This window comes from Stegostoma tigrinum, chromosome 28, assembly GCF_030684315.1.
Source record: "Stegostoma tigrinum isolate sSteTig4 chromosome 28, sSteTig4.hap1, whole genome shotgun sequence".
In the NCBI taxonomy this organism is placed as follows: Eukaryota; Metazoa; Chordata; class Chondrichthyes; order Orectolobiformes; family Stegostomatidae; genus Stegostoma; species Stegostoma tigrinum.
In genome coordinates, this window is record NC_081381.1 from 34,251,099 (window position 1) to 34,264,726 (window position 13,628).

Genomic DNA, 13,628 nt, shown 5'->3' on the forward strand with positions numbered 1-13,628 from the left:
GCTACACCTGTCCCCACACCTCCCCCTTCAACCCCATCCCAGGCCCCAAGGAGACTTTCCACATTAAGCAGAGGTTCACCTGCACATCTGCCAATGTGGTACACTGCATCCACTGTTCCTGTTGTGGCCTCCTCTACATTGGGGAATCCAAGCGGAAGCTTGGGGGCTGCTTTGCAGAACACCTCCGCTCGGTTCGCAATAAACAACTGCACCTCCCAGTCGCAAACCATTTCAACTCCCCCTCCCATTCTGCAGACGAAATGTCCATCCTGGACCTCCTGCAGTGCCACAACGATGCCACCCAAAGGTTGCAGGAACAGCAACTCATATTCCGCTTGGGAACCCTACAGACCAGTGGTATCAATGTGGATTTCATAAGCTTCAAAATCTCCCCTCCCCCTACTACATCCCAAAACCAGCCCAGCTCATCCGCGCCTGCCTCACCTGTTCCTCCTCTCACCTATCCCCTCCTCCCACCTCAAGCCCCACCCCTGTCTCCAACTTACTAGCCTCATCCTGCCTCCTTGACCTGTCCATCCTCCCTGGACTGACCTATCTCCTCCCCAACTCCCCACCTACACTCATCTTTACTGGCTCCATCCTCACCTCTTTGATCGATCTGTCTCCTCTCCTCCTCTATCCTCTCCTCTATCCATCTTCTCTTCACCTCTCCCTTTCTCCCTATTTATTTCAGAACCTCCTCCCCCTCCCCCATTTCTGAAGAAGGGTTTAGGCCCGAAACGTCAGCCTTCCTGCTCCGCTGATGCTGCTTGGCCTGCTGTGTTCATCCACCTCCACACTTTGTTATCAGCATTTCACCTTGCTATTTCCTTACTGTCACCTCCCTTGTTCAAGAACTATCCAGAACTGTTGTTCTGTGGAAATTTCTGTAGATATTTTGATGGAAAGGACACATGTATTCAAGATCATTACTTGGAAACCACACCATATGATGATATCCCTCTCTATCTGAAATGTTTTATCTACTGTTTTAACAGAAGTGTTAATTGATGTTAAAAGGAATGGATTCACACCCTGATTAATGTAAGTCTAGATTTTATAGCAAGCCCCCCAAGGTAGTGATCAGGTGCAGTAACACCATTTGAATTTGGGGATCCTTTAGTTCTGATTTCCCTTAGCTACCAGTTCATCCTTTCATTTTTGTCCTGCAGGATGAATCATCTGTTTGAAGTTACAGTCTTTCTCCAAAACCCCTGGCATCTCCAACAGTTCGTTGATATTGCAGTCCTCTTCTAACATCCTAGTTCTGAGTTTATTGGAGTTGCTCCAAGTTTGCTGAGATTCCAATCGTTCTCCATGTCTAATCTACCTCCTCTGTTTTTAACTCTCTGCGTTGTGGTTCTGTGATACTCTTGCTCTCCTTCCCATTGTAAAGTACTAGTACAGCTATTTCCCTTGCAGGCGCAAAACCACGCCCAGACCCAATCCCAAGCTCCCTTTAGGGACTTTGGCCAGAAATTCATTCCATGTGCAGGAGGACAGGGAGCAATGAATTTACAATCTTCTCACATCCTCTCCAAAATAGAGACAGAGCTGGATAAACAAAGAGGCACAGCACAGGCTTCATAAATCATACGTTTTATTACTGAGAGTTTCTTGTTTAATTTAATTCTGTTGATAACTCCTCCAAAGTTCATTCAGCCATGATCAGATGCAGTGTTCCTAACATGTCCCAAAAAAATGAATGCACATAGCTGGACAGATTGTCACAGTCCCATTTTTGCCATCAAGTTAAGTCCAGTTAAGAAATTCCAAAGCAACGATTGTCACTTTTCTGGGACGGGCTGGTGGTAGCTACTTATGGGCTGTCGTGGGATAAGGGATTTGGGACCATAGGAGAGAGTGTAGATAGTGTCATACAATGCTGGCTGGTTCTCTTCTTTTCTCTTCAATCTGGCTAACTTCTCCTCCAAAAGGCCAAAACTTGTGGGAGGAGCTGAAAGGAAATAGATACAAAAGACATCCCTAAGTTCCAGCTTCAGCAGCTTATGTTTACAGATGTCACCAACATGTGGTAAAATATTCCCATTTTGCATAGCAGGAGTGTTTGCCAATTAAAATTGGTGCCAAGCCACATAATATAGATAGAAGGCCAGCAGCTTGGTCAAAGAGTTAAATTTCAAGGAGCACCTTAATGCAGGGAAGTGAGGTCGAGAAGGGCTGGCGGCTTGGGAGGGATTGAAGATATTAAGACCTTGGCAACAGCTTTACGGCTGACCATAGGAGAATGGAGGAAACTTAGGATGTGAATGATCACAGATCAGATAGTCCCAGGTTTCATCCCTGTTCAGTGCTGAACTAACTAATCTCAGCTGCAATAGCTAAGTGGGACCTTAGCAACACCAACGCAGGAATGGGAAAACTGCTCTGGATTTGTTGTAGCATTATCTGCTCGAAAACTCAATCATGAATGGCACGTGCAACCGGGCTGGTCTTGAGAACCTCCTATCATCTTCAGCCTTCATTACCACCCTGGAGAAATAACCTTAATGGTGAATGACCATTCAAGCAAAGGACAAGAGAGTGGCTAACACTCAGCAAACGCTGCCAATAGTCAGTCTGTTCACGGGAGGATGAAGATAGAGAAAGGGGAGAGAATTAGTGTAAACATGCTCTGCAATACATACCTATTAGTGGAACGTCTGTACGTTCTGGGACCCAACCTGGCAGCCTTGCATTCCATTTACGAAGTGGAGGCAAACATGGGTTTGGACGTCGATTAATGTGTTCATCGTAGTGTGTAACATAGTACCAGGAGCGTGGAACGTTGTGATGAGGGAATAATACAGTAATAGGTACACCCTAAAAAAAACAAGGCAACTTATTTAGAGTTTCTTCTTGGTCAAGTACTGTCTGAGGAAGCATTAATCATAAGGGCTGGTAGGGTGGCTCAGTGGTTACCGCTGCTGCCCACAGGGACCCAGGTTCGATTCCACCCTCAGGTGACTGTCTGTGTGGAGTTTGCACAGTCTCCCTGTGTCTGTGTGGGTTTCTTCCAGGTACTCTGTCTCCTCCCACAGTCCAAAGATGGGCAGATTAGGGGAATGGCCATGCTAAATTGCCCCATAGTGTCCGGGGATGTGTAGACTAGGTGGATTAGCCATGAGAAATACAAGGATGGGGTAGGGGGTGGGTCTGAGTGGGATGTTCTTCAGTGGGTCAGTGTGGGCTTGATGGGCTGATTAGTCTGCTTCCACACTGCAGGGATGCTATGATTCAAGGACTCTTGTTTTAAAATAAATCAAATGATGTCTATTTGCATAAGAGGGACACATACCAATAGTCCCATTGCTTTATTTTTGGCTAAATTTCTGCATTCCCCAGCCACTAAGGGGATTACACCAGTCCGTAGCAACTTTCTCTAAAATTGTTTCATTACCTCAGCAGAGCAGTTCATCCCCAGCAAATCACCTATCATCAGTTCAGTGCTGCTCAGACAGTGGAAGGTAGACTTCTGGTGAAACCAGATTCACCTGAAGGAGCTGTGCTAAGCACTACCTCAAGCTGAATCTCTTTCAGAGACTGTTCAACTCACTGAAGGCTTGAAAATTCCTACCTTGCAAATGGGAAATGGGATGAGAATAGATAGGTATTTGATGGCTGACACAAATACAATGAGCCAATAGTCCTCTTCCCAGGCTGTAATACTCTGCCACTCTATGACCAGATTGGCTAATTGCAACTTTGGTGCCCTGATTACTATTGTAATGGGAAAATCATCAACTTCTTGTTATTAAACTAATAAATCACTGCACAATGACATATGTTTATGGAGGTGAATTTGAAGCATATGAGGGGTTGGCAATTTTTGATGTTGAAACAGACGTTCCCTCCCAATGAACACTAAGATTGCATCTTAGGATACAGGGGGGAAACTGCAAACAGAGTGATGTAATGGGCCCACAACTGCACAGCGATATTCTACAAGACAGCCCATCAGATCACTTTATTTGTGGCTAAGATAAAACAGCAACCGTTCCTGATTCCTGTCACTTTCCACCCAACCTTGCTGTTAAGTGTGGGTGGTATCCCTTATCCAAATAGACCCACTGATTGGACTCAGATATTTGGAGTAAGAACCGGAGATCAGCTTGTGCTCACTGAAACAGACTCGTATGCACACTTCCTCCCCACCAGCACTGTGACATATGCTCAAAACCATTTTGTGACCTCAGGAAGGACTTTGTCCCAATGCCATTCAATATTCCTAGTCCAAAGAGCCAGCTTGCCCCTGCCCCCACCCGTCCCTTGTATCCACCCCCCAACTTCATCTCACCTGATGTTTTTTCTGGATCCGAACTTTCTCTCTGATGTCTGGCATGACGTATGGGTAGCGCTTGTAGTCAGTTCGGTACGTGGTGGTCCCGAAGCAAGTCCCCTTGATGAACTGAATGAACAAGAAGAAAGAAGTGCTAGTGTTTTACGTAGACATTGAAAGCAGCCTGTTTGACTGATATCCCATCCACCACCTCAAAAATCCACTCACTGCACCACCAACACATCATGACGGCAATGTGTACCATCTACAAGAAGCACCGCAGTGACTTGGCAAGTCTCCTTCGACAACATCTCCCAAACCCACAACCTCAACCACCCAAAAGGACCAGGACAGGAGCCACATTGTACTACTGCCACATTTGATTTATCCTTCAAACCACACACTACTGGGGTGGCACAGTGGTTAACCTGCTGCCCCACAGTGCCAGGGACCCAGGTTTGATTCCAGACTCGGTGACTAACTGTGCAGAGTCTGCATATTTGCCCTGTGTCTGTAGGGGTTTCCTCTCACAGTCCAAAGATGTGCAGGTTAGGTGGTTTGGCCGTGCTAATTGCCCGTAGTGTCCGGGGACATCTAGGCTAGGTGCGTTAGCCATGGGAAATGCAGGGATAGGATAGGAGGGTGGGAATCTGAGTGGGAGGCTCTTTGGAGGGTTGGTGTGCCATCAATGGGCCGAATGGCCTGCTTCCACACTGTAGGGATTCAGAGATCCTGACAGGCCAATACGTTGCTGCGCCTTCAACTGGTTCAAAATTCTGGAACTCCCTCCCCAATAGCATCATTGAAGTACCCACATTGCAGATGTTTAAGAAGAAGATCCCCATCAACTTTTCCAGCACAACTCGAGTTGGGGAAATAAACACCAGCCTTTCCAACAACGGCCAATTCCTGAGAATGAATATCACGAGTTTTGAGAAGATTTGTAGCTCAGGTTGAGGTTTCTGGATGTCAGTTCGCTCGCTGAGCTGGAAGGTTAGTTTTCAGACGTTTCGTCACCATTCTAGGTAACATCATCAGTGAGCCTCCGACGAAGCGCTGGTGTTATGTCCCGCTTTCTATTTATCTGGTTAGGTTTCCTTGGGTTGGTGATGTCATTTCCTGTTCTTTTTCTCAGGGGATGGATATCACTTAATGATGGATATCACATAAATGAATATCACTTTTTTTTGAAAAACAAAATCAGAAGCTGCTGGAAAATCTCAGCAAGCCTTGCAGCATCGATGACAAGAAAGCAGATTAATGTTTCAGGTCTGGCAACCCTTCTTTGGAACTGACTATAGCTAGGAAAATGTTGGTGCATATGCTTTTATTTTAGAGGTCCAGTTCCCCAGGCAGGACGTGGCTGCAGAGCACCTTTTGGACCATCCACTGGTCAAGCTTCAGTTACGGTTGTAAGATTCCTGCTGAGTCAATGCTATATACACAGACTCTACTGTGTTTGGCTCTCAATGAATAGTCGGTGCAGCGTGGATTTTTACTGCACAGTCTCAGACCATTCAGCCCAATTTGTCCATTTATACTGCTGTCAAATAAGGATAGGCTGGTGAAGAAATGTCCTTAGCCCATTAGCAAATAAAATAAATCCTCTTCTTATTTCTCTGTATTTATCTTGTTTCCCACAAATTTAGTTGTGCTATTTGCCATTATTACTCACTGTTGCAGTAAACTGGACATTCTAGCCGGGTAAAGGATGAAGTCACCAAAGAACAGGGATCAGAAAGAGATGACCTCAGCTAGTGCAGGAATTGAACCTGTGCTCCTGGCATTACTGACCAACCATCCATCCAGCTAACTGAGCTAACCAATCCCCACAACCCACACTGACTTTAAATTAAAATGTCGATCCTGATTTCCTTTATGGGTTTAACAAACACGATCCGATGTTTACAATCCCCGTCTCTATGTGTCCCTGTGCATCAAGAACTACATCCTGAACTGAAGAGGAGTGCGGAAGGCAAAAAAAATTCACAGCTTCCATACCCAGGCTAACTGATGTCCTGACACACCCACACACGCACCCCTCACACACACCCACACACATACCCCTCACACACTCCCACACACATACCCCTCACACACACCCACACACGCACCCCTCAGATACACCCACACACGCACCCCTCACACACTCCCACACACATACCCCTCACACACACCCACACACGCACCCCTCACACACACCCACACACGCACCCCTCACACACACCCACACACGCACCCCTCAGATACACCCACACACGCAGCCCTCACACACTCCCACACACATACCCTTACCACACACCCACACACATACCCCTCAGATACACCCACACATGCACCCCTCACACACACCCACACATATACCCTTCAGATACAACCACACACGCACCCCTCACACACACCCACACACATACCCTTACCACACACACTCACACATATACCCCTCACTCACACTCACACATATACCCCTCAGGGACACCCATACACACACCCCTCACACACACCCACACACACACCCCTCACACACACCCACACACACCCACACACGCACCCCTCACACACACCCACACACATACCCCTCACACACACTCACACATATACCCCTCACACACACCCACACACACACCCCTCACCCACACTCACACACATACCCTTACTACACACACTCACACATATACCCCTCACTCACACTCACACATATACCCCGCAGATACACTCACACACACACCCCTCACACACACCCACACAGATACCCTTACTACACACACTCACACATATACCCCTCACTCACACTCACACATATACCCCTCAGATACACCCACACACACACCCCTCACACACACCCACACACATACCCTTACCACACACACTCACACATATACCCCTCACTCACACTCACACATATACCCCTCAGATACACCCACACACACACCCCTCACACACACCCACACAGATACCCTTACTACACACACTCACACATATACTCCTCACTCACACTCACACATATACTTCTCAGGTACACCCACACACACACCCCTCACCCACACTTACACATATACCCCTCACCCACACCCTCACATGTACCCCGGCCACACCCCCATGCATATAACCCTCACACACATCAACACACATACCCCTCACACACACCCACATGCATACTCCTGACGAACACCAACACATATATCCCTCATACACTCTCGCAGGTATACTCTTACACAGACTTGCACATTTACCCTGACACACACCCACAAACATACCCCTAACACATGCCCACACATATACCCCGACACACACGCACCCTCTCACAGACAAACGAATATTCCTCACATCCCCACAAATACCCCTTCCCCACACACACAGACCTATAACCATAGAGTAGTTACAGCAATGGAAGGAGGCCAGTCTGCCCAATGGACACATAGTGGCTCATGGATAACAAGGTGTGAAGGGGGATGAACACAGCAGGCCAAGCAGCATCAGAGGAACCAGAGGTTCCAGTCGAGACCCTGGCTCTTTGCAGGTTTGAGTTAGTCCCATTTCCCTCCCTTTTCCCCTTTGAAAGCTTCACTTGAATCTGCCCCCATCCAGAGCCGAAGCACATGCTGCACAAAGAAGACTTTCCTCATGTTGGCTTCGGTTCTTATTCCAAACACTTTCGACTGGTGTCATCTCGCTTTCGATCTTTTTCCCAGCTGGTTTAATACCTGCCAATCTGCTTGTCACAATTTTGAACACCTTGATGAAATCTCCTCTGAACCTCGTGTTCTCTAGGGACAACGGCCCCGACCTCTCACATCACAGAAGTAAATTATTCCTGGTACAGTACTGGTAAATCTTTGCTATCTACTCTCGAATAGCTTCACGTCCTTCCTAAAGTTTGTTGCTCAGAATCTTATGCTATATTCCAGGTGGTGCTGAGCTTGTGTTTTATAAGATCACAATGTCTTTTCTCTTTCACTTTCGGTCAGCATCGTTTGAAACTGCTCATTCGTCACCTCTGGAGGGGAGAGCGGGTAATATCACAGGAGCAGTGAGGTCTCCTGTGGCAAATTTAAATGTGGTTAATTAACCCAGAACATAAAGCCAGTATGTGTAAAGGTGCCCTTTTTATGTTGTAAAAACCCCTCTGGTTCACAATGCCCTTCAGAGCAGGAAATCTGCCATTTTTACCTTCACTGGCCTACATGTGACTCGCTGCAGCATTGTTAACTCGTAAGTGGCTGAGCAGAGCACCCCACCCAAAGGAAATTTGAGACGGATAACAACACTGAGGTTGCCAGCAATGCTCAAGATGAAAATTGGGACAAAAACATCCCTCTCTGCAAAATGATTTGTTATTCAACTTGACTGGGCAGCCCAGTAAGGTCAAAAGCATCCAATACATTCACTGGTGCACCGACCAATCTGTTGACTTTTTCCTCAGATATTGGTGATGATGAAGATGAAACTGATGATGATGGGGTCCATTTCATCTCCGTTTGTCATTTGCGATCCAACAGCCTCCAGCATGAGCTCACTCTGAAAGTTTGGACCGCGAAGGGAGGAAGCCCAGTCCCATCCTGACCAAGAAGGTGAGAAAAGCCAAGGATTTTCAGCAAAAGGACAAATTGAATGGCAGAGCCAAAATGAAAGTGTTTCTGTTTAGCGTCCAGAGTCTGAACCCTGTCACAGGCGCAAAGACACGCACACATGCATACACACACAGACAGAAACATAGCAACACACACACATGCAGACAGAAACATACACAAACACACGCACACGTATACACACACACAAGCACAGAAACATAGCAACACACACACACACGCCCACACGCATGTACACACACAGAAACATAGCAATGCACACACATGCAGACACACAGAAACACACACACAAACACAGAAATAGACAGACACACAGAAACACACACACACACACTCTTACACAAACACACAATCCCTCCAACCCTATTGCTGCACTTGTTTCAAACTTGCAACATCTCCCAGTTCTAATGAAAGATCACTGACTGGTTTCTCTCACCTACGATGTATTTCCAGCTATGCCCGCTTTTATGCTAGATTCCCGGCAGCCTCACTATTTTGCTTTTCTCTCCTTCCAGCCCGCACATGGCAGTGTGCTCCCCAGAGCCATCTTAGGGCTGGAAGTGACCTTCATTCATCTGCCCTGACCCCATCCTCCCAGCCCCATGTGGTCCCTCCATCTTACCTTCTCCCTTTCCTCTGCCCAGTTGCCAACCAGCACTCGGTTCTGATAGTGCTGCTGTATTTTCCAGCTGGGCAGTGTTGCCAAGGGGTCAGGAGCAAATCGATCTTCATAGGATATAGGGCAAAGGGATGCCATGACTCTGCAGGAGTGTGTGCGCCAGGCTTAGATGCATGTGTGTCACTTTCAGCACCTTTGTTTACCGTTTCCATGGAGACCGCCTTCAGCAACACTCCACTCAGAACAAATGCTGGGCATCCACCAGGTCTCATCTCCCTGTTCCTCAAATATTTACTTCAGTCCAGAGATAATGGGAACTGCAGATGCTGGAGAATTCCAAGATAATAAAATGTGAGGCTGGATGAACACAGCAGGCCAAGCAGCATCTCAGGAGCACAAAAGCTGATGTTTCGGGCCTAGACCCTTCATCAGAGCTTCAGTCCATGTGGTTCTCATTAAGGGTCTTGTGACACAATGGTAGTGTCCCTACCTCTGAGCCAAGAGGCCTACCTACTCCGAAGGTGTATCGTAACATTTCTGAACAAGATGATTAGAACATTTCTACATGGACTCCAATAAGGCTCTGGTGACAAACCGTCAAAAATCACACGAGACCAGGTTATAGTCCAACAGGTTTATTTAAAAGCACAAGCTTTCAGAGTCTCGCTCCTTCCTCAGGTGTCAGTGAGGGAGGTGACATCAAACACAGAAATTATAAGCAATCAATCAAATGGTCACAGAACTGATGCGAATATGTTGAGCAAACCTAACTTGGGTGTTAAATCTTTAATCACTTAGAAAGGATTAATATGCAAATCCCAGCATTTCTTTCAAGTCACTTCCCCGAGGTAACGAAAGGTTTATTTAAAAGTTCAGCATACCAGTGAAATTCTGGGATTGGCATATTAATCCTTTTTAACTGATTAAAGATTCAGTAGCCATCTTAATGTTTGTTCAACACATTCACATCAGTTCTGTGATCCTTTGATCGTTTGCTTATAAATTCTGTGTCTGATACCACCTCTCTCACTGAGACCTGAAGGAGGAGTGAGACTCCGAAAATTTGGGTCTTCAAATAAACCTGTTGGACTATAAATTGGTGTCATGAGATTATTGACCATGTTCACCCAAGTCCAACAGCTGCACCTCCACATCCTGGTGGTAGAGTGGCAGTGTTCCGAGAAAACCAAGCCCGGAAAGTCTGGGTTCAAGTCCCGCTTGTGTCAGATGTGCGACCAATAACACGATCTGAACAGGGTAAAAATATATGTTGGACATTCCCTCCCACCCCATTCCCAACAAGATGTGCAATGTTAAAGCTGATTCCTGGATGCACCTTCATTCACTCTCTTGGATCTAACTCCATGGCACTGCCTTCATTGGACAACAGGCAGAGATTTGGGGAATTTCTTCACAATAGGAGATGAGCAATTGTAGGTGAGAGCAACAAAGATGGTGGGTTTGTTTACAAAATAGCATGTTGCTGTAATTGGGAGAAGGTACAGTTCATATTCTGCAAATATTGATGGGCTGAAGGGCTTTCTTCATCTTGTGATCTATACAAAATGAAGTAAGTAATTGGGCATCAGATTTTCCTTACACTGAAGGACTTCATTCTAGCTCTCTCTCTACTCTCTATAGCAGAAATACCTGTAACACTTAATGGTAAGGTCCTGGGGAGTGTTGCTGAACAAAGAGACCTTGGGGTGCAGATTCATAGCTCCTTGAAAGTGGGCTCTCAAGCATACAGTATAGTGAAGAAGGTGTTTGGTCACTGGCCTTTATTGGTCAGTGCACTGAATATAGGAGTTGGGAGGTCATGTTGCAGCTGTACAGGACATTGGTTCGGCCACTTTTGGAATAACGTGTGCAATTCTGGTCTCCCTGCTGTAGGAAAGCTGTTGTGAAACAAGAAAGTGTTCAGAAAATATTTACAAGAATGCTTCCCGGGTTGTAAAGTTTGAGCTATAGCGAGAAGCTGAATAGGCTGGGGTTATTTTCCTTGGTGCATCGGAGGCTGAGGGATGACTTTATAGAGGTTTCTAAAATTATGAGTGGCATGGATAGAGTGAATAGCCAAGGTCTGCTCCCCAGGGTACAGGAGTCCAAAAACTAGAGCGCATAGGTTTAAGGTGAGGAGAAAGGTGCAAAAAGGACCTAAGGTGCAGCTTTTTCACATAGAGGGTAGTGCGTGTATGGAATGAACTGTCAGTGTAGGTGTTGGAGGCTGGTACAATTACAACATTTAAAAGGCATCTGGATGGGTGTATGAATAGGAAGGGTTTAGAGGGATATGGGCCAAATGCTGTCAAATGGACCTAGATTAATTTAGGATAGCTGGTCAGCATGGATGAGTTGGACCAAAGTGCCTGTTTTTGTACTGTACATCTCTGTAACTCTATTCCATTATTCCTTTAGCACGCTCTGCACAAAGCCCCAGACATATCAGTTTGTGCTGGCCCCACTCTGCCTGGTCAAAGCCATATTATTTACGATCTCACAGTGATTATTTAGCCCCCTAATACCCACACCTATCTCAGGTAATGGGATTTACAACACAGGCAGAAACTGGGGTCATTGTGACTCAGTCATAAAGTCCCACTGCGTAGCAGAAGCAGACCATCTGACTGGTAATGTATCAGTCCACAAATAGACTCTTAAATAACCACTGTTTTCTATTAAACAACTGATCCACGTTAAAAAAAATAGAAGTCAGCAAACAATGACATCTGTAGTGATTGCAACAGGGTCAGTCAGGTGGACCTCATAGAATATGAGTTCCATGACTGGAGTTATTAATCTGGTCCAAGTAGGGAGCCCTGGCTGACTCCTGGCTATCAGGAGTGTCAGAGGTTCTGTTCACTCTGAGAGCTGTCTCTGTGTCAAGGACTCTCCACATTTTCATAGAGTCCCTACAGTGTAGAAACAGGTCATTTGATGCGGCCAGTCCACACTGACCTGCCAAAGACCAACCCATCCACCCTCTATTTTCCAATGGCTAACGAGCCTAACCGACTCATCCATGGACACTATGAGCAATTTAGCATGGCCAATCCACCTAGCCTGCACATTTTGCACTGTGGCAAGAAACCAATGCAGACACAGGGAGAATGTGCAAACTCCACACAGATAGCCACTCAAGGGTGGAATTGAACCCAGGTCCCTGGCACTGTGAGGCAGCAGTGCTAACCACCATGCCACCCAAGTGTAAATAAAGGGTGACTTGGTGATGGGATACCGACCTCTACGGAATTAATTCAACATTGACTCACTTTATAGTTCACACCGCTTTAAGCAGCAATCAAGCAACTTTTCCTTTATTGGCTCTCTTTGGCATTGACTACAAGCTTTATGTGCAGAATGTCACTCAGCATAATTGTAATCTTTGTGCTCGTTCTTCATCTGGGAGGCTGAACAGGGAATATCAGGCATCGAAATAGTATGAAATCCTGAGAAGAAAAGCGATTTTAAAAGAATCTTGTTATGAATATACAGAGAGACACAGTCTTGTGGTTCCCAGTGCTTGAATCCCTGCAGTGATACTAGTATTGCTAATAATCTGTGATCCATTCTGCTCTGTGCAACAATATTACTGAAGCACCTCTTCTTTGCACATACAAAAGTGCCAGATGTGGAGTTGAGCTTCCAGTAGGGAGTCTGTGCTGGAAATGTGACCTGTGCAGTTCATTACTTGCCAAATATGTACATTATCAGCTATAAAATTGTGTCAATGTACATTCCAATTCCTCGTCTATTCTCCCTGCGGCAAGGCTCAGTCGGGGAGTTCAGGAAATTACTTGGAAGTGTAATCGCAGCTCTTGTAATCTTCCCCACTGCCCACTACACCATGGCTGTTTCTAAGTTTGCTCCTTTTCTGTCAACTCAAAAATTGCAAATGGAGGTGTGGGCAGTAAGGAGGTCAAGTGGAGGGAAGTCAGTTAAACAGAGTCCTATCAGTTTAAAAGAGTGACTAGAGTCTGTGACCGTGGATAGTGAGGACTTGGTCAAACATGCGCTGATCAGAGAGAGTCAGCGTGGGTTTTCTAAAGTGAGCTAACTGATACTTTGATGTGGTGACCATGAGCGTAGACAAAGAAATATGTATGAATCTCACACTCACCCTCCCTAACACAAAGACTCC

At 46.1% G+C, this 13,628-nt stretch overlaps 2 protein-coding genes across 2 annotated transcripts in view; one reads left to right on the forward strand and one right to left on the reverse strand.

Annotated features, from left to right (window-relative positions):
- Positions 1-1,621: 1,621 nt before the first annotated feature.
- Positions 1,622-5,201, reverse strand: cfap107 (cilia and flagella associated protein 107). The gene is made up of 4 exons (XM_048561723.2): positions 5,095-5,201; positions 4,298-4,408; positions 2,649-2,823; positions 1,622-1,957 (listed from the first exon to the last, which is right to left on the reverse strand). Exons 1-4 carry the CDS (start codon positions 5,122-5,124, stop codon positions 1,788-1,790), a joined length of 486 nt encoding a protein of 161 aa, XP_048417680.1. The 5' UTR covers positions 5,125-5,201; the 3' UTR covers positions 1,622-1,787.
- Positions 5,202-8,824: 3,623 nt separating this feature from the next.
- Positions 8,825-13,628, forward strand: part of LOC125466665 (short-chain dehydrogenase/reductase 3-like) — a 52,598-nt gene continuing 47,794 nt past the window's right edge. The window contains exon 1 of the mRNA XM_059638072.1: positions 8,825-8,850. The gene's annotated coding sequence lies outside the window, so the exon portion shown is untranslated. The remainder of the gene's footprint in view (positions 8,851-13,628) is intronic.

Coding starts and splice junctions, on each gene's coding strand:
- cfap107 (XM_048561723.2), bottom strand. CDS start 5,124: ATGGGGATCTTCTTCTTAAACATCTGCAAT. Junction 4,409..5,094: donor TCTTCTTAAACATCTGCAAT/GTGGGTACTTCA, acceptor TTGTTCATTCAG/TTCATCAAGGGGACTTGCTT. Junction 2,824..4,297: donor GGATCCAGAAAAAACATCAG/GTGAGATGAAGT, acceptor TGTTTTTTTTAG/GGTGTACCTATTACTGTATT.